Source organism: Oncorhynchus masou, unplaced genomic scaffold, assembly GCF_036934945.1.
Source record: "Oncorhynchus masou masou isolate Uvic2021 unplaced genomic scaffold, UVic_Omas_1.1 unplaced_scaffold_439, whole genome shotgun sequence".
Classification (NCBI taxonomy): domain Eukaryota; kingdom Metazoa; phylum Chordata; class Actinopteri; order Salmoniformes; family Salmonidae; genus Oncorhynchus; species Oncorhynchus masou.
In genome coordinates this window covers 14,441-38,964 of record NW_027010781.1, presented here as the reverse complement: position 1 = coordinate 38,964, position 24,524 = coordinate 14,441, and the positions used below count along the sequence as shown (strand labels likewise).

At 38.8% G+C, this 24,524-nt stretch overlaps 1 protein-coding gene across 1 annotated transcript in view; it reads left to right on the top strand.

Annotated features, from left to right (window-relative positions):
* LOC135535053 (uncharacterized) overlaps positions 1-23,731 on the top strand; it is a 57,796-nt gene extending 34,065 nt beyond the window's left edge. Inside the window, exons 14-22 of the mRNA XM_064961785.1 lie at positions 10,298-10,305; positions 11,317-11,415; positions 16,913-17,029; positions 18,191-18,307; positions 18,583-18,667; positions 18,797-19,025; positions 19,405-21,190; positions 21,467-21,640; positions 23,542-23,731. Of these exons, the coding sequence (XP_064817857.1) occupies positions 10,298-10,305; positions 11,317-11,415; positions 16,913-17,029; positions 18,191-18,307; positions 18,583-18,667; positions 18,797-19,025; positions 19,405-21,190; positions 21,467-21,640; positions 23,542-23,731 (2,805 nt within the window). The remainder of the gene's footprint in view (positions 1-10,297; positions 10,306-11,316; positions 11,416-16,912; positions 17,030-18,190; positions 18,308-18,582; positions 18,668-18,796; positions 19,026-19,404; positions 21,191-21,466; positions 21,641-23,541) is intronic.
* The last annotated feature ends 793 nt before the right edge of the window (positions 23,732-24,524 follow it).

The following is a 24,524-nucleotide window of genomic DNA, read 5'->3' as shown; positions in this document are numbered from 1 at the left end:
CTCTGAAACAGTAAAGACTAAAGTTGGTCATGATGTTTCTCTGAAACACAGAACACTAAAGTTGGTCTTGATGTTTCTCTGAAACACAGAACACTAAAGTTGGTCATGATGTTTCTCTGAAACAGTAAAGACTAAAGTTGGTCATGACGTTTCTCTAAAACACAGAACACTAAAGTTGGTCATGATGTTTCTGTGAAACACAGAACATTAAAGTTGGTCATGATGTTTCTCTAAAACACAGAACACTAAAGTTGGTCATGATGTTTCTCTGAAACAGTAAAGACTAAAGTTGGTCATGATGTTTCTGTAAAACAGTAAAGACTAAAGTTGGTCATGATATTTCTCTGAAACAGTAAAGACTAAAGTTGGTCATGATGTTTCTCTAAAACATTAAAGACTAAAGTTGGTCAAGATGTTTCTCTGAAACAGTAAAGACTAAAGTTGGTCAAGATGTTTCTCTGAAACAGTAATGACTAAAGTTGGTCAAGATGTTTCTCTGAAACAGTAAAGACTAAAGTTGGTCATGATGTTTCTCTGAAACAGTAAAGACTAAAGTTGGTCATGATATTTCTCTGAAACAGTAAAGACTAAAGTTGGTCATGATGTTTCTCTGAAACAGTAAAGACTAAAGTTGGTCATGATGTTTCTCTGAAACAGTAAAGACTAAAGTTGGTCATGATGTTTCTGTAAAACAGTAAAGACTAAAGTTGGTCATGATATTTCTCTGAAACAGTAAAAGACTAAAGTTGGTCATGATGTTTCTCTAAAATAGAAAAGACTAAAGTTGGTCATGATGTTTCTCTGAAACAGTAAAGACTAAAGTTGGTCATGATGTTTCTCTAAAACAGTAGAGACTAAAGTTGGTCATGATGTTTCTCTGAAACAGTAAAGACTAAAGTTGGTCATGATATTTCTCTGAAACAGTAAAGACTAAAGTTGGTCATGATGTTTCTCTGAAACAGTAAAGACTAAAGTTGGTCATGATATTTCTCTGAAACAGTAAAGACTAAAGTTGGTCATGATGTTTCTCTGAAACAGTAAAGACTAAAGTTGGTCATGATGTTTCTCTGAAACAGTAAAGACTAAAGTTGGTCATGATATTTCTCTGAAACAGTAAAGACTAAAGTTGGTCATGATGTTTCTCTGAAACAGTAAAGACTAAAGTTGGTCATGATGTTTCTCTGAAACAGTAAAGACTAAAGTTGGTCATGATGTTTCTCTAAAACAGTAAAGACTAAAGTTGGTCATGATGTTTCTCTGAAACAGTAAAGACTAAAGTTGGTCATGATGTTTCTCTGAAACAGTAAAGACTAAAGTTGGTCATGATATTTCTCTGAAACAGTAAAGACTAAAGTTGGTCATGATGTTTCTCTGAAACAGTAAAGACTAAAGTTGGTCATGATGTTTCTCTGAAACAGTAAAGACTAAAGTTGGTCATGATGTTTCTCTAAAACAGTAAAGACTAAAGTTGGTCATGATGTTTCTCTGAAACACAGAACACTAAAGTTGGTCATGATGTTTCTCTAAAACAGTAAGGGAATACCCCCCTGAAATGGACAAAAATGAATGGGAAAACATTGGCATAGGGCAAACCATGTACACGATGGCCAATACCACCCAATTCAACGTTGATTCATGCAAAATGTTTTGCAAATGCCATATGGCAATTGCCAGTTGTAACACTTCAACAGGTGGCGTGTGCGCTCCACCGTGGTTTTTCATATAGGAAATGGACCCCAAGTCAACATCCAAAAGCCAAATTTTGAAAAATGGATTTTTTGTCAAAAACTTATCACCCCTTAAAAAAGTGCTTTCTGGACCGTTTTTCGAAATTCTTTCGCTTTTTTTTGTCAATTACACATGTGTAAGAACTGTATGAATATACTTTTGTCCAATTTTATTATCATAATTATTATTTTTTTATTACTTGCGCATAAGGCATGTGTTTTGTCCATTTGCAATATGATTTCATAGGAAGTCAAAAGTCAAAAGTCAAAAATTGCAAAATGTCATAAAAACTTCACACACCACAAAAAAGGGCTTTCTGGACCGTTTTTCGAAGATTTTTCGAATTTTGTGTCAATTACACACGTATAACAACTGTATCAACATACTTTAGTCATATTTTATTATCATTATTTTTTTTACTTGTGCATTAGGCATATGTTTTCTCCATTTGGAATATGATTTCATAGGAAGTCAAAAGTCAAAAATAGCTACATTTTATAAAAAACTTCACACACACTTAAAAAGTGCTTTCTGGACCATTTTTCGAAATTCTTTCGAATTTTATGTCAATTACACACATATAAGAACTCTATCAACATACTTTAGTCATATTTTATTATCATAATTTTTTTTTTTTACTTGTGCATAAGGCATATGTTTTGTGGGGCCAAATGTCATAAGAAATTTGACATGCTCAAAAATCCTGCAGAAATGCAAAATTGACTGGCCTGATGAACTCGGGATGGCCGGGCAGTGATTGTTGTTCCTTTCCATCACTCGTGGTGTTGATTTCATCGTGTCCATTTGGTGATGTTTTCTCACTTTTGCAAAGTCACTGTGCATTTGCAATATGGCTCAATGGGCATTCACCATGACGAATTTGTCATGCTATAAAAATCGTGCAGGAATGCAAAATTGACTGGCCCGATGAACTCGGGATGGCTGGGCAGTGATTCTGGTACCTCTCCATCGCTCGTTAGGGTTGATTTCAGAATGTCACTTTTGGTGATGGTACCTCACTGTTTAAACATATTGCAAATGGACAAGAGTCACCAGCAAGTCACCGTCCATCAGTCAATTAGATATCATTCTGACACCAAACTGATACAAATGGACACCAAACCCACTTTATGTCCATTTGTTTATGTTTTCTCACTTTTGCAATGTCACTGTGCATTTGCAATATGGTTCAATGGGCATTCACCATCACGAATTTGTCATGCTATAAAAATCATGCAGGAATGCAAAATTGACTGGCCCGATGAACTCGGGATGGCTGGGCAGTGATTCTGGTACCTCTCCATCGCTCGTTAGCGTTGATTTCAGAATGTCACTTTTGGTGATGGTACCTCACTGTTTAAACATTTTGCAAATGTTTTCTCACTTTTGCAAAGTCACTGTGCATTTGCAATATGGTTCAATGGGCATTCACCATCCCAAATTTGTCATGCTATAAAAATCGTGCAGGAATGCAAAATTGACTGGCCCGATGAACTCGGGATGGCTGGGCAGTGATTCTGGTACCTCTCCATCGCTCGTTAGCGTTGATTTCAGAATGTCACTTTTGGTGATGGTACCTCACTGTTTAAACATATTGCAAATGTTTTCTCACTTTTGCAAAGTCACTGTGCATTTGCAATATGGTTCAATGGGCATTCACTATCACGAATTTGTCATGCTATAAAAATCGTGCAGGAATGCCAAATTGACTGGCCCGATGAACTCGGGATGGCTGGGCAGTGATTCTGTTACCTCTCCATCGCTCGTTAGGGTTGATTGCAGAATGTTACTTTTGGTGATGGTACCTTACTGTTTAAACAAATTGCAAATGTTTTCTCACTTTTGCAAAGTCACTGTGCATTTGCAATATGGTTCAATGGGCATTCACCATCACGAATTTGTCATGCTATAAAAATCATGCAGGAATGCAAAATTGACTGGCCCAATGAACTCGGGATGGCTGGGCGGTGATTCTGGTACCTCTCCATCGCTCGTTAGGGTTGATTTCAGAATGTCACTTTTGGTGATGGTACCTCACTGTTTAAACATATTGCAAATGGACAAGAGTCACCAGCAAGTCACCGTCCATCAGTCAATTAGATATCATTCTGACACCAAACTGATACAAACTGACACCAAACCCACTTTTCCCAACTCGCTTAGTAGCCAAGTATCACATACTTCAGAGCTGGCCCAAAATTCACAACGCCTTCGGTTCAAACCATAAAAAAAACATAAAACACGTAGTTACGTTCTAGCTGCGGGTCCATTTCTTGTGTTATGTGTAGGCCTAGCTGAGGCGACCCCGAATCCCAAGTTTCGGCTCGATAGGTCATTTGGTGTCCGAGCAAAACCCTAATTGGTGCTGGAAATCCACTTTTTTCCATGACTTGCTACGGGGTCCTTGAATGAGCTATCGGACAGAAACGTTGGGTTCTGTCTCTATGGGCCGAGACGGTCACAATGCACCTAGTCCTGTGACTCTGAGACATTTCTAAATGTCGACATTTTCGTGACGCAAAAATGAATTGAAGTCATTGCAAATGTACGATGCTGTTTCTCGTTCCGAGAACCTTCTAGATCCACCTAACTCACCACTATCGACCTGGGGTCTAGAACAGGATTCTAAAGTTTCGGAACTCTAGGTCTGACGGTTCTTTAAAAGTTCCAACAAGGTTAACTAATGCATGGAGTGTATGTCTCTACGCACCCCAATGGGTCCCTACTTCCAAGCTGTGTGTGTGTGATTTAGTTTTCCTTTGAAATTTTATGGGAGAAATGACTGATTTACAGTTCATGGGGGTTGCCTAATCACATATATGAAGTTTTGGAAAGATCAGATTTTTTTAACCCCTCGAAACAGCCCATGAGACACCAATTATGGCACTTCCGGTTGGCACAGGAAGCTATAACTCGACACACATCCTCATTGGGGTATTCTATTACAGAATCCTGAGTTTTAAGTCTTTACGTTAAGAACTGACTGATTTACACAGGGTTAAATGCACTATTTATCAAAAACTGTAGGCAGGGTATGGATATACATTTTTAGGGTGATTTTAACCACTTCCGGTTGGTCCAGGAAGCTTAGAATCAACACAGGTAGACCTCATAGTGGCCTGATGGACTGTCACCGAAGACAGGTTCATACGGCATTCATAACCCACATAGGCTTCAGGTTGAATTTAAGGGTGCTGGCAATGTATTCCTATGGGGCGAGAAGTCAATGCAAACTGTTTCTTAACTGTTAAGGGTTAATGCCACATGGTCAAGGTTAGGCTTGCACAGATCGGGAGGACCTCAGGATCGTACCTGAGGTCGAATTGTGCTTCTCACCCTAACGGTTCTCTCACTGTCACCCAAAAGCAAATGACATTTAAGGCCAGGCTTCATTTTGGGCCTACTCTTTTTCACGGTCGCTGCACTCAGAGCGAGCTACGGTCAAGCGGGGCGTCTCGTTGAACTCGGCAGTCTGGAGATTATGGTGATGCCATTTTTTGTGTTGATTTCAGAATGACATTTTGGTGATGGTCCCTCTCCGTTTAAACATATTGCAAATGCACACAAGTCAACTAGCAAGTCAGTGTCCATCAGAGCGAGCTACGGTCAAGCGGGGCATCTCGTTGAACTCGGCACGGCCTAGAGAATATGGAAATGCCATTGCAGGCTCTGTGTGTCTTTAAGCACCGCACTTTGTCACTCCATCCTTGCCGTGTGTGTGAGAGAGAGAGCTTTTCTTTGACATCTGTTGGGAGAAATGACTGACTTACTGTTCATGGGGGTTGCCTAATCACACATGAAGTTTTGAAAAGATCTGACCTTTTTAACCCTTGGAAACAGCCACTATGACACCATTTAAGGCACTTCCGGTTGGCACAGGAAGCTATAAATAAACTCATATCCTGATTGGGGTATGCCTTTACAGAATCCTGAGTTTTAAGTTTTTACGTTAAGAACTGAGTTATTTACGGAGGGTTTAGTGAGTGTCTGTTATTTCAGAATATCACAGAAATCTCGCAGAGCTCCGCATCACACATTAAAAAGATTTGTATGAACGACCTGCAACTGGATCTGTAACTGTTTTTTTTTAAACAGCTATTTGTGAACAACACCAATTTGTCATTGTATGATTTCTCTTAAATGACGATAGATAAATGGCTGGTTCTTTTTTTATTGACACCCGAGGCTCCTTGACTTTGACGTGAAGCGGAAAAATTATTTCTCTATTTTCATTTTGGACCTTTAATCACAGAAAAATGGCCATAACTCAAAAACCGTTGAGGCCTAGACGCCATCTTGTTCGGGGCCAACTGCCCATTATGCCAAACCTACGCTCACCAAGTTTCGGCTTCAAAATATTTTCCGTTTTGGAGATAAGGCCCCTTCGTGATTCGTGATGTTTTGTACATTTGCAATATGATTGCTTATTCCCTCTTGTGGGATTTTCCGGGACAGTGGAAAAATGACCAAAATTTTATTATTTTATAAAAAAAACGAATGTCCGAAAAAGTTTGTTTGATGACTTCCCGGTAGGTCCGGCCCTGCCGCTCGGCCCGATGCCGTCCGCGAATTTTATAAACTTTTTCGGACGTCTAGTAAGGGGCCGTACATTTGCAATATGGTCTTTCTCACTAACCATACATCAAATGTCAAAATGTTCCCTTAAGGTATGTTAGTCTGACCTGTTAGTCAGTTCTGGTTAAATAGTGAAATAACAGGGTGTGTTTATAACCTACTGTTAGTCTGACCTGTTCGTCAGTTCTGGTTAAATAGTGAAATAACAGGGTGTTTTAATAACCTACTGTACCTGGCCTGTCAGTGATAAGTGAATGTATATGTTTAAAGTAATAATAAGAGAATCTGAATGACATTAAGGGTAATGACTAAAGTATTTCACCCTAATAGTTACAGAAGCTCAGACAATGTGTTTAATAATACTATAATATTGTGAGACAGTGGGAACATTGTGTTTGTGTGTGATAAAGAGGACCTGACAACAGACATGTTATGGTACTATGAGACCAAGGACAGGAGATAAAGTTCCTCCACCCAGGGAGGAACAGATGTGCTTGTAGACTTGTAGGTGCTTGTAGGAGTTATATAAAAGGCTATTCGCATTATATGATATTTAGAGCTCTAATGAATAAACTACAACAAACCTTTTGCAGAATCTGAGTCTTTGCCTAATTCTTATTAACCCTAGCTTTACAACCTGGGGGAATTGGTCAAAGCTATAGTGATTGTTATCATCATTGAGATTGACAATTCTCATGACAGCTTGGTCCTTTCGAGCCGGATCTCAATACCTGCTTGTCGTCCCAAGGAACTGCTGATAACCATGCACGGGCGGATCACGGATCCGTAAGACAAAGACCTGACCTCTAAGATTGAGGGTCTACTTCAGGCCAGTGGTGAACTGGTACACGACAGAGGCAGTGATGAGATCCAATCTACATTGAAGTCTCAGCTGCAAGAATAAGGTCAGTAGTCTTTATTCATGGATTTTCGGGGAAGGATCTAAACTTGCATTAGACGTATACATTGGTATAAATCCTGTCTGGGTGATAATCACTAAAGTCCAGGAGGATTCATATTCAGAATACCTTTTTCAGACGTTTATATAGACTTAGTTCAAAAGTACCAAAGTATCTAGAGAAATATAAAATGGGGGGCTGAGAATTGAACGAAATTGGGTCCACAATGACTCAAAGTAGTTGAAGCCATTACCAAAAGAAACTACCCCGTATCGAAATAGTCTGGGACTATTAGAGGAATATGGGAAGTAGTCTGGGACTATTAAAATATATGGGAAGTAGTCTGGGACTATTAAAATATATGGGAAATAGTCTGGGACTATTAGAGGAATATGGGAAGTAGTCTGGGACTATTAAAATATATGGGAAGTAATCTGGGACTATTAGAGGAATATGGGAAATAGTCTGGGACAATTAGAGGGATATGGGAAGTAGTCTGGGACTATTAAAAATATATGGGAAATAGTCTGGGACTATTAGAGGGCTATGGGAAATAGTCTGGGACTATTAAAATATATGGGAAGTAGTCTGGGACTATTAGAGGAATTTGGGAAATAGTCTGGGACTATTAAAATATATGGGAAATAGTCTGGGACAATTAGAGGGATATGGGAAATAGTCTGGGACAATTAGAGGGATATGGGAAATAGTCTGGGACTATTAAAATATATGGGAAGTAATCTGGGACTATTAGAGGAATATGGGAAATAGTCTGGGACAATTAGAGGGATATGGGAAGTAGTCTGGGACTATTAAAAATATATGGGAAATAGTCTGGGACTATTAGAGGGCTATGGGAAATAGTCTGGGACTATTAAAATATATGGGAAGTAGTCTGGGACTATTAGAGGAATTTGGGAAATAGTCTGGGACTATTAAAATATATGGGAAATAGTCTGGGACAATTAGAGGGATATGGGAAATAGTCTGGGACTATTAGAGGGATATGGGAAATAGTCTGGGACTATTAAAATATATGGGAAATAGTCTGGGACTATTAGAGGAATATGGGAAATAGTCTGGGACTATTAAAATATATGGGAAATAGTCTGGGACTATTAGAGGGCTATGGGAAATAGTCTGGGACTATTAGAGGAATATGGGAAATAGTCTGGGACTATTAGAGGAATATGGGAAATAGTCTGGGACTATTAGAGGAATATGGGAAATAGTCTGGGACTATTAGAGGAATATGGGAAATAGTCTGGGACTATTAAAAATGAATGAGAATAAGAGCACACACATAGATTGTGAGAATAAGCATAATAACAAGGAAAGTCATTGAATAATGTGGGTAGTAAATCCTCACAGGAGGTTCTGGAATTAACCGGGGATGAGAGGTACTTTATATGGAATCCAAGGATAATAGGAACATGTATATTATGGCCCCAAATGGAGAAAGAGGTACGGGTTCACTGCACATTTAGACACAGATCAGTTAGATGCCATGATCAGACAAATGCATAAGAATTTCAGGGATAATGAGGGAAAACAGCAGGTAGAAGGATTAGACACAGCCACGGATACATTAGTCTGGTCCCAGAGCTGTGTGTGCTTTAGACAACTCCTTTAGATATACAGGGCATGACAATGACAGTCAGAGGAGTTGAACAGATCTGAATCAGGACTCTAAGAGTTGGTTTAAACAGATCTGAATCAGGATACTAAGAGTTGATTTGAACAGATCTGAATCAGGAAATTAAGAGTTGGTTAAAACTGATCTGAATCAGGAAACTAAGAGTTGGTGTTGGTTTGAACAGATCTGAATCAGGACACTAAGAGTTGGTTAGAACAGATCTGAATCAGGAAACGAAGAGTTGGTTTAAACAGATCTGAATCAGGAAACTAAGAGTTGGTTTAAACAGATCTGAATCAGGAAACTAAGAGTTGGTTTACACAGATCTGAATCAGGAAACTAAGAGTTGATTTAGACAGATCTGAATCAGGAAACTAAGAGTTGATTTAGACAGATCTGAATCAGGAAACTAAGAGTTGGTTTGAGGGTCAATAATGTGGGACCCCATTGTATACTTCAAAGTTAGAGATATGTTGAACCTGGATCATCATAATGATTCTACATGTTATAGTATGAACCTGGATCATCTTAATGATTCTACGTTATAATATGAACCTGGATCATCATAATGATTCTACATGTTATAGTATGAACCTGGATCATCATAATGATTCTACATGTTATAATATGAACCTGGATCATCATAATGATTCTACATGTTATAGTATGAACCTGGATCATCATAATGATTCTACATGTTATAGTATGAACCTGGATCATCATAATGATTCTACATGTTATAGTATGAACCTGGATCATCATAATGATTCTACATGTTATAGTATGAACCTGGATCATCATAATGATTCTACATGTTATAGTATGAACCTGGATCATCATAATGATTCTACATGTTATAGTATGAACCTGGATCATCATAATGATTCTACATGTTATAGTATGAACCTGGATCATCTTAATGATTCTACGTTATAATATGAACCTGGATCATCATCATGATTCTACATGTTATAGTATGAACCTGGATCATCTTAATGATTCTACGTTATAATATGAACCTGGATCATCATAATGATTCTACATGTTATAGTATGAACCTGGATCATCATAATGATTCTACATGTTATAGTATGAACCTGGATCATCATAATGATTCTACATGTTATAGTATGAACCTGGATCATCATAATGATTCTACATGTTATAGTATGAACCTGGATCATCATAATGATTCTACATGTTATAGTATGAACCTGGATCATCATAATGACTCTACATGTTATAATATGCCATGGCCTTTACTGGCCAAAGGTTAAACTGCTGTTATGGTTATGAAATACTATGGTGTTGTGTCACTAGACTTTGACCAGATATTATTGCATCCAAAGATCAACTGAACCTAGAACATAGATACAGAGACACTTGTCATCAGGAAGGTGATCTCTCAGCACAACGGAAAATATCTCAATGACTTGACATGTTCTGGTTGTGAATTCAGGCTGCAAGGTAAGAATCTTCCCAGTGATTATTGTAAAGTGTGTAGAGAAATTAAATGTCCGGTGTTATTTTAGTATTGTGAATGACAGTAAAACACTCAGATCTAACAGTCCATTTCACCTGGGACAGCTACGTGACAGTTCAATCATACAAAATGGTGCTAACTGGGTGTAGTCAAGTCACATTCAAAAACATATTGTTCATATAGCTAACTGGGTGTAGTCAAGTCACATTCAATAACATGTTGTTCATATATTCCTATATCGCGGTTATTTTACAATTTGTATATGTTTTATGTAAAAATTGTAAGTCGTCTTTCAGAATATCAAAACATTAGTTGTTTTCTAAATTCCAATGAGCTCCTGCTTCCTGTGTAATTTGGTATGAAACCACTGAACAGACTTTTCTTAACATTAATATTATGAACTGAGTTCAGTAACAGCATCATAATATCATACCTGTTGAACACAGCAACACACTAGAATGAGAGAAATCATTAAAATAGAAAGTGAGACATTATTATTAATATTATTATATATTATAGTATTATTATTATTATTGTTATTATATAGCATTATTATTAATATTATCATATATTATATTATTATTATTACATTATTATTAATATTATTATATATTATATTATTATTATTATTAATAATATTATTATATTGTTATTATTGTATTATTATTATTATTATTATGGACAAAAGGTGAAAAATATAAATCACGACTACATATTCATGTGATGCATTAAATCACCTGACTGTCTAGATGTGTCTGTTAGTAAATGTTTGTTTTCTAAGAGATACTGATTAAAAGAGAAGATATGACCTTCAAGAATTACTGTGTTAAACACAACCAACATGTTGGATCTCTGTTTAGTTGTCACTGTGTTAACCACAACCAACATGTTGGATCTCTGTTTAGTTGTCACTGTGTTAAACACAACCAACATGTTGGATCTCTGTTTAGTTGTCACTGTGTTAACCACAACCAGCATGTTGTATCTCTGTTTAGGGGTCAGTGCTCTAAAATGAGTCTCTCTGGGGAGAGAGTGGAGGGGGGCCCTGCCTCTAAAATGAGACTCTCTGGGGAACATGACACCAAAGCTAAGAGGTGAGATTACAATGTTTGTTTGTATGAATTTTTGTTTCGCAAAACGCACACACACACACACGCACACACACACACACGAGCACGCACGCACACGCACACACACACACACACACACACACACACACACACACACACACACACACACACACACACACACACACACACACACACCTCTATAAAATTTTAGCATGACACAATCATTTAGCCTCTTAATTATGATCTAATATGTTGGCAGGCATAACTTTCTAGTTTTTATTCTGATCGTTGTTACAAGCTGAATTCTGACAATATATCCGTTATATCAACACACTCTTCACTCCTGTTGAAACCAAAAAGGGTTCTATCTTCCTACAATATACAGAACCACTAAAGTTCTATATAGAACCCTTTATAGGAGGTTAGGAAGTGTATGAGTATACAGTATATATAGAATATATATAGAACCCTTTATAGGAGGTTAGCCTCTCTGAGTATACAGTATATATAGAATATATATAGAACCCTTTATAGGAGGTTAGGAGGTGTCTGAGTATACAGTATATATAGAATATATATAGAACCCTTTATAGGAGGGTAGCCTGTCTGAGTATACAGTATATATAGAATAAATATAGAACCCTTTATAGGAGGTTAGCCTGTCTGAGTATACAGTATATATAGAATATATATAGAACCCTTTATAGGAGTTTGGGTAGTGTCTGAATATACAGTATATATAGAATATATATAGAACCCTTTATAGGAGGTTAGGTAGTGTCTGAGTATACAGTATATATAGAATATATATAGAACCCTTTATAGGAGGTTGGGTAGTGTCTGAATATACAGTATATATAGAATATATATAGAACCCTTTATAGGAGGTTAGGTAGTGTCTGAGTATACAGTATATATTTAACCCTTTATAGGGCTCTTTGGTCAGAACTCTAGAGGTTCTTCTTCACTGAATTGATCTTCATTATATCCAAACACACTGGTGGTCAGGGAGGCATCTCTTTGTTTGAACGATGGCCCATGTCAACACTGGCATTACAATACATACATTATAATACAACGTTGACCATTAGTTACAGCAAACATGTCTCTTCTGCTCCATTCTTAACCCCTCCTCTCTTCACTAGATGGACGGTAACTTTAGTGTTTAACCCCTCTGTGTCCAAGGACCAAACTTTTGAATATTATTTTCGTTGCACCTTAAGTAGGCTGGAAACATGACATTTACAACAACGTTTTTTCCTGATAACTAGTTAATTGCATCCGCCATGGTGCCCAGTTTCATAATATTATGTTATGTTATATAGTATCGCTAAAAAAACAGGCGTTATTTTAGGTCATTCTTCTTCCTGCCAGCTCCTATTAGTTCTATTGAGCTCCGTGGAATCAACTCACCTTCTGAACGTTCTATTCCCAACTCATTGTTCTGCGTCACAATGGCAGCTTCACTATTTTATCAGTGACACCTGCCGGCATGAAGCTTGAACGCTGACGTCAGGTTACTTATTATCAACAGGGTTACAGCTACTTGGTGAGCGTGATTACCGTTCGCCTGGATACACGTTGTGGTGACGCACAGTGCTAAACCTTAAACATTTTCTGGTCATGGTTAACCATATTTGTTTTCAGGAAAAGGTATACCACCTAACTAAAACATATGTCCCTGTCCTCTTTTTCAAGACGTGGCCGATTTAAAAATCCAGAAGACATTTTTTAAATTAAGAAACAACACTTTTTTTGATGACTTGTTGTTACTAAATGACTGCTGGGTAATTTGATATGCATCGAAATGTTCGTTCGTAGACATCGGATTGAGTGAAAGCTGCGCAGTTTCACTGAGTTAGAAAACAAATGGGCAGGTCTCGCTCATTGATTTGTAGATCTGAAGCAGTTGCTTCCTCAGATTATGTCTTGAATTAGTTATGTAGTACCCAGAGGCCACAGGGAGGAGCAAGAGAGCTATAAACCCATACTGTTTTTTCCTTATAAACCCTGAACCTAACAATCAATCAAATGTATTTATAAAGCCCTTTTTACATCAGTATATAACCCTACGTATTACCTATTTTAGCATTAACCTTAACCCAAATTATTTTAGAAATTGTTTTAGTAATAATATTATGTTAGTAAATACCATTATGGTACTAAATAGCATTTAGATTATTTTGTTAATCAAAACCTGTCTCAGCATTTTGCTGTTTTTGTTTTGTTATTTTATTATTGCAAGGCAGAACACTTGATCAACAAGTCACGTGTTTTATTTTTCAAATGTGGTTTGAACTGGGTGACCTGGTAACCTCTATGTGAAAGTCGAGCAATTGGCCTGGGAAAGGTGGGGCAGGTTTGAGATCTAAGGAATTAACCAGAAAAATACACTTTATTTCTCAGCAGCCCCACCAATGTCTGTAGGTGAATTAATAACTTTTAATTGCAAAATGTCCAATAGATGGGAGCATATGACCACGAAGCATCAGTTATAGTTGACAAGCAGCAATATGATGGACCATGAAGCATCAGCTTTAGTCTACAAGCAGCAATATGATGGACCATGAAGCATCAGTTATAGGCTACAAGCAGCAATATGATGGACCATGAAGCATCAGTTACAGGCTACAAGCAGCAATATGATGGACCATGAAGCATCAGTTATAGGCTACAAGCAGCAATATGGTGGACCATGAAGCATCAGTTATAGTCTACAAGCAGCAATATGATGGACCATGAAGCATCAGTTATAGTCTACAAGCAGCAATATGATGGACCATGAAGCATCAGTTATAGGCTACAAGCAGCAATATGATGGACCATGAAGCATCAGTTATAGGCTACAAGAAGCAATATGATGGACCATGAAGCATCAGTTATAGTCTACAAGCAGCAATATGATGGACCACGAAGCATCAGTTATAGTCTACAAGCAGCAATATGATGGACCATGAAGCATCAGTTATAGTCTACAAGCAGCAATATGATGGACCATGAAGCATCAGTTATAGTCTACAAGCAGCAATATGATGGACCATGAAGCATCAGTTATAGTCTACAAGCAGCAATATGATGGACCATGAAGCATCAGTTATAGTCTACAAGCAGCAATATGATGGACCATGAAGCATCAGTTATAGTCTACAAGCAGCAATATGATGGACCATGAAGCATCAGTTGTAGTCTACAAGCAGCAATATGATGGACCATGAAGCATCAGTTATAGGCTACAAGCAGCAATATGATGGACCATGAAGCATCAGTTATAGTCTACAAGCAGCAATATGATGGACCATGAAGCATCAGTTATAGTCTACAAGCAGCAATATGATTGACATAAAATAGCAGCAACCACAGCCCATATGTCTCATGATTTTCTAAAATGGTCTCATTACTTTAGTTAGCTGTATATCTCCTATTAGGGCTGTGTTGCTATTGGGTGAGAAAAACAAGTGACTATAGCAGGTATTGAATCCCAGGTAAATAATCACTAGTCAAAACCTCAACCTTAGTATACATGCATTATAAAAAATCACCTTAATATCTAATATTGCGAGTAAACAACCTCGGAATATAAATGACATCACGCAACCCTAGCAGTTAGCAAATTTTCCATCGGGATTTGAACCAGCCAACTTTAGGCCACAGGTCCAACTCCTTAGCCACTGGGTGAAAACCTGAGTTAATCTTGGGGAATAAGCATGAGTTAATCTGACAAAATGAAGACAAAATGCTATGCAGACATACATGGTATCACTTGTTATACATCATTATTACACATAAATCATTGCCAAAAGCACAAGACATATATTATTAATGGATTGATCATATCAAATATCAAAACATTATTTTAAACTACTCCAAAGCAATTACATGTGGCTCAGGAACCACTGACTCACTGCATTATTCTATAGTATTATCAAGACACCTGCTGTTAACTCTTAACTACTTAGGACAGCTCACGTGGTGTCCTAAATATCTGCTGACTAGGTGGGACTAGAGACTTCATGCATAGCTTTAATTTATACCCATAAGTGTAAACTGTCTTTATTCTCAGCACTTATACGACCAATGTTCTACTCTGAGACACTTTGTGGGTATGGTCCCTGATCTCAACATATTGTTATAAAAAAACAGAATGTTTGTTTTACATAATGATAAAAAATGAATATTACCAATGTTACCCACTGTCAAGACTGGGTTTGACTGGCACTGCTCATGTCCGCGTTCTGGAACTGTCCGCGTCCCCGTACAGAACTGTCCGCGTCCACGTTCGGTGTGGCGCCAAGCCGGTTACGCGCAGAGTGGACTGAGGTGATCTTGGGGAATAACGACGGAGTTTGTTACAGTGTTGAGACACCGAAGTTTACTGTTCAATTTGCTTTTTTCTTTACGGTCAGGGACAGTGTGAGTGTAGCCAGATCCCTTTCACTCTCTATCCTTGTTTCATTTTGTGGTTCACCGGATTCATCATCGAGACGAGGGACAGACGAACGACCTGCTAACTAACCAAGCTATTCGGTACAGCTCGGTAAGCTAGCTAGCTATTCTACCAGCAGCATCCTAGTTATCCTAGCTAGTCGGTACAGCTCGGTAAGCTAGCTAGCTACTATACCAGCAGCATCCTAGTTATCCTAGCTAGTTGGTACAGCTCGGTAAGCTAGCTAGCTACTCTACCAGCAGCATCCTAGTTATCCTAGCTAGTCGGTACAGCTCGGTAATCTAGCTAGCTACTCTACCAGCAGCATCCTAGTTGTCCTAGCTAGTCGGTACAGCTCGGTAATCTAGCTAGCTACTCTACCAGCAGCATCCTAGTTATCCTAGCTAGTCGGTACAGCTCGGTAAGCTAGCTAGCTACTCTACCAGCAGCATCCTAGTTACCGTAGCTACCACTACATCGTCACCGGCTGTCTGCATTTCTTGTGGACCGATGGAGCCCCCCGGTTGTTTCTTCCACCTGTTAAATCCCGGTGAGGCTTCTCCCTCTCTCGTTGACGGATGCTGTCTACCTCTGTCCGGTTCTCCTCTCTTCACTAGATGGACGGTAACTTTAGTGTTTAACCCGTCTGTGTCCAAGGACCGAACTTTTGAATATTATTTTCAGGGCGCCTCAATAGCAGGTATTGAACGCCGGGTAAATAATCACTAGTCAGAACCTCAACCTCAGTATACATTCATTATAAAAATCATCTTATTATCTGATATTGTGAGTAAACAACCTCGAGAGTGCGTCTTCCAGCCCTCCAATTAATTACATCATTCAACCCTCCCGGTTAGTAAATTTACCTCAACATCCCCCGGAGAAGGCAGAGTAACGACACCAGCCTTTTAGCGGGGCTGACAGACTGACTACAACGCTCGCGACGCTAAATTAATGTCGTTATTAAAAATGACACACTGCTCTCGCGCCATTAACTAACGTCTGGAAGTCAGTTCTATTTGTGAAACTCTTCTTATGTTTCTTCATCTGAGCTCAGAGTAGATGAGAGATGTAATGTTTGTCTCTGTTGTGTTGAAGACCAATCCAGCAGGAGAGACCAGCCTCCCCTGTTCCCAGCTGTGTGTCCATGAAGAGTGACGGGTCTATGGATCAACCTCTATACTTTAGAGAGGGAGACTTTTCTACTGAACAAAGGTAAGAAGAACTCATGGGTCCTGGTCAGTGAGTTAAACAACACTGTCTCTAGTATTTTCTCCTCTCCCATTTTCCCATTTATTTGTGTTGTTTTCATAATCCATAGGCTAATAATTTTGTCCATTTTCATAGTCCTAAAACAATATTAAACAAACACAACATTCCTTCCGTGTGTGTGGTGTGTGTGTGTGTGCACTCCCTGGATGAGGAGTGGTAATCTCTATCCTGATTTTCTAGTCACTTTTACCTTTACCTACATGTACATATTACCTCAACTACCTGGTACCCTGCACATTGACTCAGTACTGGTTCTCCTTATAGTCTCATTACTACCTCAACTACCTGGTACCCTGCACATTGACTCAGTACTGGTACTCCTTATAGTCTCATTATTGCCTCAACTACCTGGTACCCTGCACATTGACTCAGTACTGGTTCTCCTTATAGTCTCATTATTACCTCAACTACCTGGTACCCTGCACATTGACTCAGTACTGGTTCTCCTTATAGTCTCATTATTACCTCAACTACCTGGTACCCTGCACATTGACTCAGTACTGGTACTCTTATAGCCTCATTATTACCCCAACTACCTGGTACCCTGCACATTGACTCAGTACTCAGTACTGGTACTCCTCATATCCTCATTATTACCTCAACTACTCGGTACCCTGCATATTGACTCAGTACTCAGTACTGGTTCTCCTTATAGTCTCATTATTACCTCAACTACCTGGTACCCTGCACATTGACTCAGTACTGGTACTACTTATAGCCTCATTATTACCTCAACTACCTGGTACCCTGCACATTGACTCAGTACTGGTACTCCTTATAGCCTCATTATTCCGGTCGGTAACATTTGAGAGTGAGGCAAATATATAGCATTTAGCGGAAAAAAAAATGATTATTTGTCTCTCTGAAATGAAGACATCAAGTGATTATAAACAAATACATATCTGTACATATCAATCCCATACCATGATTAGATAGTGAAAAAACACACCAAACTCTTTCAGAAATGCTTAAAACAATAAAAGCTAATTTACTAACATTTCTGAAAAGTGATATATATCGTTTTGGAATGAAACTCTTCTTATGTTTCCCCATCTGAGCTCAGAGTAGATGAGAGATGTAATGTTTGTCTCTGTTGTGTTGAAGACCAATCCAGCAGGAGAAACCAGCCTCCCCTGTTCCCAGCTGTGTGTCCATGAAGAGTGACGGGTCTATGGATCCTCCTATAAAGTTTAGAGAGGGAGACTTTTCTACTGAACAAAGGTAAGAAGAACTCATGGGTCCTGGTCAGTGAGTTAAACAACACTGTCTCTAGTCATTTCTCCTCTCCCATTTTGTAATTTATTTTTGTTGTTTTCAGAATCCATAGGCTAATCATTTTGTCCATTTTCATAGTCCTAAAACAATATTAAACAAACACAATGTTCCCTCCCTGTGTGTGAGTGCGTGTGTATGTGTGTATGTGTGTGTGTGTGTGTGTGTGTGTGTGTGTGTGTACTCCCTGGATGAGGAGATGTAATCTCATGTTTTGTCCACAGATACCAACAGGAGAGATCAGAGTCAGAGATTCTCAGTGGTCAGTCTTCCCAGAGTCATCAAACAGACCTGGCCTCCATATTCAGTGTATGTGGTCCTGTTGTGTCCATTTGTTTTTGTTTACCTCAAGTAAAGTTGATCGGTCAATCATTCATTCATGTGTTAATGAGAAAGCATTTCTTCTCTTGCTTAACTTATTTACTTTATTTATTTCAGATGCTTGAAGAGAAAATCATGACATTTGTGAAGAACGAGCTGAAGATGTTCAAGAGGATTCTTAGTCCAGAACTCCCAGAAGGCTTTGAGAGTCAGAAGCAGGATAAGGAAGTGGTGGATGCTGAAGATGAGAAGCAGGAGAGCAGTGCCAGAGAGGGGGCTCTGAAGATCACACTGCACATCCTGAGGAAAATGAACCAGAAGGAGCTTGCTGACACACTGGAGAAATGTAAGATCTGTCTGCCTCATGTTGAATGATGTTTTATAACATTTTAAAGCTGTAGCTAAAGTCCAGCTAAAGTAGCTGTGTAACTCAATGATATTGTAGCAGCCTTAACACAACACCTAGTGACCTCATCAAGTAGCAGCAGGGATGTGTTGTGGTGATTAATTTAGAGAGAGAGAGAACATTAATAATACCATCAATAATACCAATAATAATATAATCAGTCACACCAGTCTGTAATGCATTATGAAAACATTTACACATTTATACAGCCAGTTAAGAGAATAAATTATTATAATGTACAACTTTATAACAGTCCTACAATACTGTAGGCATTAAAACAGATTAATATTAATATCCTCTGTGTTATTTCTTCATTCAGATGAGTTTGCTGTGATTTGCCAACGTGAACTCAAATCTAATCTCAAGAAGAAGTTTCAATGTGTATTTGAGGGGATCGCTAAACAAGGAAACCCAACACTTCTCAATAAGATCTACACAGAGCTCTACATCACAGAGGGTGGAACAGGAGAGGTCAATAATGAACATGAGCTGAGACAGATTGAGACAACAACCAGGAAACAAGCAAGACCAGAGACTGCAATCAAATGTAACGACATCTTCAAACCCTTAACTGGACAAGACAAACCTATCAGAACTGTGCTGACAAAGGGAGTCGCTGGCATTGGAAAAACAGTCTCTGTGCAGAAGTTCATTCTGGACTGGGCTGAAGGAAAAGCTAATCAGGATGTCCAATTTGTATTTTCATTCCCTTTCCGGGAGCTGAATTTGATGAAAGAGGACAAACACACTTTCATTGAACTTCTTCATCACTTCTCAATGGAAACCAAACAATCAAGAATCTCCATCAACAACAAGTACAAAGTTCTGTTCATCTTTGATGGTCTGGATGAGTGCCGACTGCCCCTAGACTTCCAGAAGAACAAGATCTGTTGGGACGTCACAGAGTCAACCTCAGTGGATGTTCTGCTGACAAATCTCATCAAGGGAAATCTGCTTCCCTCTGCTCTCCTCTGGATAACTACCCGACCTGCAGCAGCCAATAAGATCCCTTCAGGATGTGTTGACCAGGTGACAGAGGTACGAGGGTTCAATGACCCACAGAAGGAGGAGTACTTCAAGAAGAGATTCAGTGATGAGGACCTGGCCAGCAGAATCATCTCACACATTAAGACATCAAGGAGCCTCCACATCATGTGCCACATTCCAGTCTTCTGTTGGATTTCTGCAACAGTCCTTGAACACATGCTGAAACATAAGAGAGAAGTGATGCCCAAGACTCTGACTGAGATGTACACACACCTTGTGGAGTTTCATACCAAACAGAAGAATGAAAAGTATCTTGGGAAAGAAGAGACAGGTCCACACTGGAATAAAGAGAGCATTCTGTCACTGGGAAAACTGGCTTTTCAACAGCTTGTGAAGGGCAATCTGATTTTCTATGAAGAAGACCTGAAAGAGGCTGGCATTGATGTCAATGAAGCCTCAGTGTACTCAGGATTGTGCACACAGCTCTTTAAAGAGGAATGTGGGCTGTACCAGGACACGGTGTACTGCTTTGTACATCTGAGCATTCAGGAGTTTCTGGCTGCTGTATATGTGTTCCTCTCATTCATCAACAACAATGAGAATCTAATGGACGAACCTCAATCAATGTTGGACAAACTGCAAACAAACGACGAGTCTGCAGTTATTTTCTACAAGAGTGCTGTGGATAAAGCCTTACAAAGTGAGACAGGAAACCTGGACCTTTTCCTCCGCTTCCTACTGGGACTCTCACTGGAGTCCAATCAGAAGCACTTACGAGGTCTACTGACGAAGACAAGAAGCAGCTCACAGAGCCATGAAGAAACAGTCAAGTACATCAAGGAGAAGATCAGGGAGAATCTCTCTCCAGAGAGGAGCATCAATCTGTTCCACTGTCTGAATGAACTGAATGACCATTCTCTAGTGGAGGAGATCCAAAGCTACCTGAGATCAGGAAGTCTCTCAGAAGCCAACCTGTCACCTGCACAGTGGTCAGCTCTGGTCTTTGTGTTGCTGACTTCAGAAAAGGAGCTGGATGTGTTTGACCTGAAGAAATACTCCAGATCAGAGGAAGGTCTTCTGAGGCTGCTGCCAGTGGTCAAAGCCTCCAGAGCTGTTCTGTGAGTAAATAAAATGACATATAAGAACTAATCATCAGGAAGAAATATTCAGTTTAGAGAAAAATATGTATTATAACGTGTATATAATATTATATTGAAAAACATATTGAACAAATTCACATTAGTGTAACAATAAGACCATACAATTCTAGGAAATCTAAGATTAATCTATATGTTATTTGAGAGAATAAACCAAATGCATCTCCCATTGTCCTTCTACACTACTGGTGTTAAATGAACAGTGTGTTTGTGAAGTCATGATGATCTCTTTGTCAGGCTGTCAGGCTGTGGAGTCACAGAGGAAGGCTGTGCTTCTCTGGTCTCAGCTCTGAGGTCAAACCCCTCACACATGAGAGAGCTGGACCTGAGTAACAATGACCTGAAGGATTCAGGAGTGAAACTGCTCTCTGCTGGACTGGAGAATCCCCACTGTAAACTGGAGACTCTGAGGTCAGTATTCCTGTAGTTGGTCAACAAGTGATAACTGTTCACCAGATCCACATGTGTTTACCAGACACACATAGTCCACACCATATGTGTTTGGACAGTGAAGCTTACAGTTTTAAATTTGGTGCTCCAGCATTTTGTGTTTGAGATATAATGTTTCATATTAGGGGACAGTACAGAATGTCACCTTTTATTTGAGGTTAATGGTGAGAGGTTAGCATGTTTTGTTGTATCCTCTGTTATTGGTAATGGTGAGAGGTTAGCATGTTTTGTTGTAGCCTCTGTTATTGGTAATGGTGAGAGGTTAGCATGTTTTGTTGTAGCCTCTGTTATTGGTAATGGTGAGAGGTTAGTATGTTTTGTTGTAGCCTCTGTTATTGGTAATGGTGAGAGGTTAGCATGTTTTGTTGTAGCCTCTGTTATTGGTAATGGTGAGAGGTTAGCATGTTTTGTTGTAGCCTCTGATATTGGTAATGGTGAGAGGTTAGTATGTTTTGTTGTAGCCTCTGTTATTGGTAATGGTGAGAGGTTAGCATGTTTTGTTGTAGCCTCTGTTATTGGTAATGGTGAGAGGTTAGTATGTTTTGTTGTATCCTCTGTTATTGGTAATGGTGAGAAGTTAGCATGTTTTGTTGTAGCCTCTGTTATTGGTAATGGTGAGAGGTTAGCATGTTTTGTTGTAGCCTCTGTTATTGGTAATGGTGAGAGGTTAGTATGTTTTGTTGTAGCCTCTGTTATTGGTAATGGTGAGAGGTTAGCATGTTTTGTTGTAGCCTCTGATATTGGTAATGGTGAGAGGTTAGTATGTTTTGTTGTAGTCTCTGTTATTGGTAATGGTGAGAGGTTAGCATGTTTTGTTGTAGCCTCTGTTATTGGTAATGGTGAGAGGTTAGCATGTTTTGTTGTAGTCTCTGTTATTGGTAATGGTGAGAGGTTAGCATGTTTTGTTGTAGTCTCTGTTATTGGTAATGGTGAGAGGTTAGCATGTTTTGTTGTAGTCTCTGTTATTGGTAATGGTGAGAGGTTAGCATGTTTTGTTGATAACAATGATAACACTATGCAATGATAACACTATGCAATGATAACACTATGCAATGATAACACTATGCAATGATAACACTATGCAATGATAACACTATGCAATGATAATACTATGCAATGATAATACTATGCAATGATAACACTATGCAATGATAACACTATGCAATGATAACACTATGCAATGATAATACTATGCAATGATAATACTATGCAATGATAACACTATGCAATGAAAACACTATGCAATGATAATACTATGCAATGATAACACTATGCAATGATAACACTATGCAATGATAATACTATGCAATGATAATACTATGCAATGATAATACTATGCAATGATAACACTATGCAATGATAACACTATGCAATGATAACACTATGCAATGATAACACTATGCAATGATAACACTATGCAATGATAACACTTTGCAATGATAACACTATGCAATGATAACACTATGCAATGATAATACTATGCAATGATAATACTATGCAATGATAACACTATGCAATGATAACACTATGCAATGATAACACTTTGCAATGATAACACTATGCAATGATAACACTATGCAATGATAATACTGTGCAATGATAATACTGTGCAATGATAACACTATGCAATGATAATACTGTGCAATGATAATACTGTGCAATGATAATACTGTGCAATGATAATACTGTGCAATGATAATACTGTGCAATGATAATACTGTGCAATGATAATATTTGTAACATAGATTTTTTTCTCTATAAGCAACACTTTGATGACTTGTCATTTGATAACAAATATACTGTCACTATTTTCACCACCGAAGAATAGCAGTGTGATTTTAATATGATTTGACTCTTTGCAGGCTGTCAGGCTGTCTAGTCACAGAGGAAGGCTGTGCTTCTCTGGTCTCAGCTCTGGAGTCAAACCCCTCACACCTGAGAGAGCTGGACCTGAGTAACAATGACCTGAAGGATTCAGGAGTGAAGCTGCTCTCTGCTGGACTGGGGAATCCCCACTGTAAACTGGAGACTCTGAGGTCAGTATTCCTGTAGTTGGTCAACAAGTGGTAACTGTTCACCAGATCCACATTTGTTTACCAGACACACATAGTCCACACCATATGTGTTTGGACAGTGAAGCTTACAGTTTTACATTTGGTTGTGTTTTAGATATATACACCAGGGATATATACACCAGGGAAACACAGGGATATATACACCAGGGATATATACACCAGGGAAACACAGGGATATATACACCAGGGATATATACACCAGGGAAACACAGGGATATATACACCAGGGATATATACACCATGGATACACAGGGATATATACACCAGGGATATGTACACCAGGGATATGTACACCAGGGATATATACACCAGGGATATAAACACCAGGGATATATACACCAGGGATATATACACCAGGGATATATACACCAGGGATATATACACCAGGGAAACAGGGATATATACACCAGGGATATATACACCAGGGATATATACACCAGGGATATATACACCAGGGATATATATACACAGGGATATATACACCAGGGATACATACACCAGGGATATATACACCAGGGATATATACACAGGGATATATACACCAGGGATACATACACCAGGGATATATACACCAGGGATATATACACCAGGGATATATACACCAGGGATAAATACAACAGGGATAAATACAACAGGGATAAATACACCAGGGATATATACACCAGGGATATATACACCAGGGATATATACACAGGGATAAATACACCAGGGATATGTACACCAGGGATATATACACCAGGGATATATACACCAGGGAAACACAGGGATAT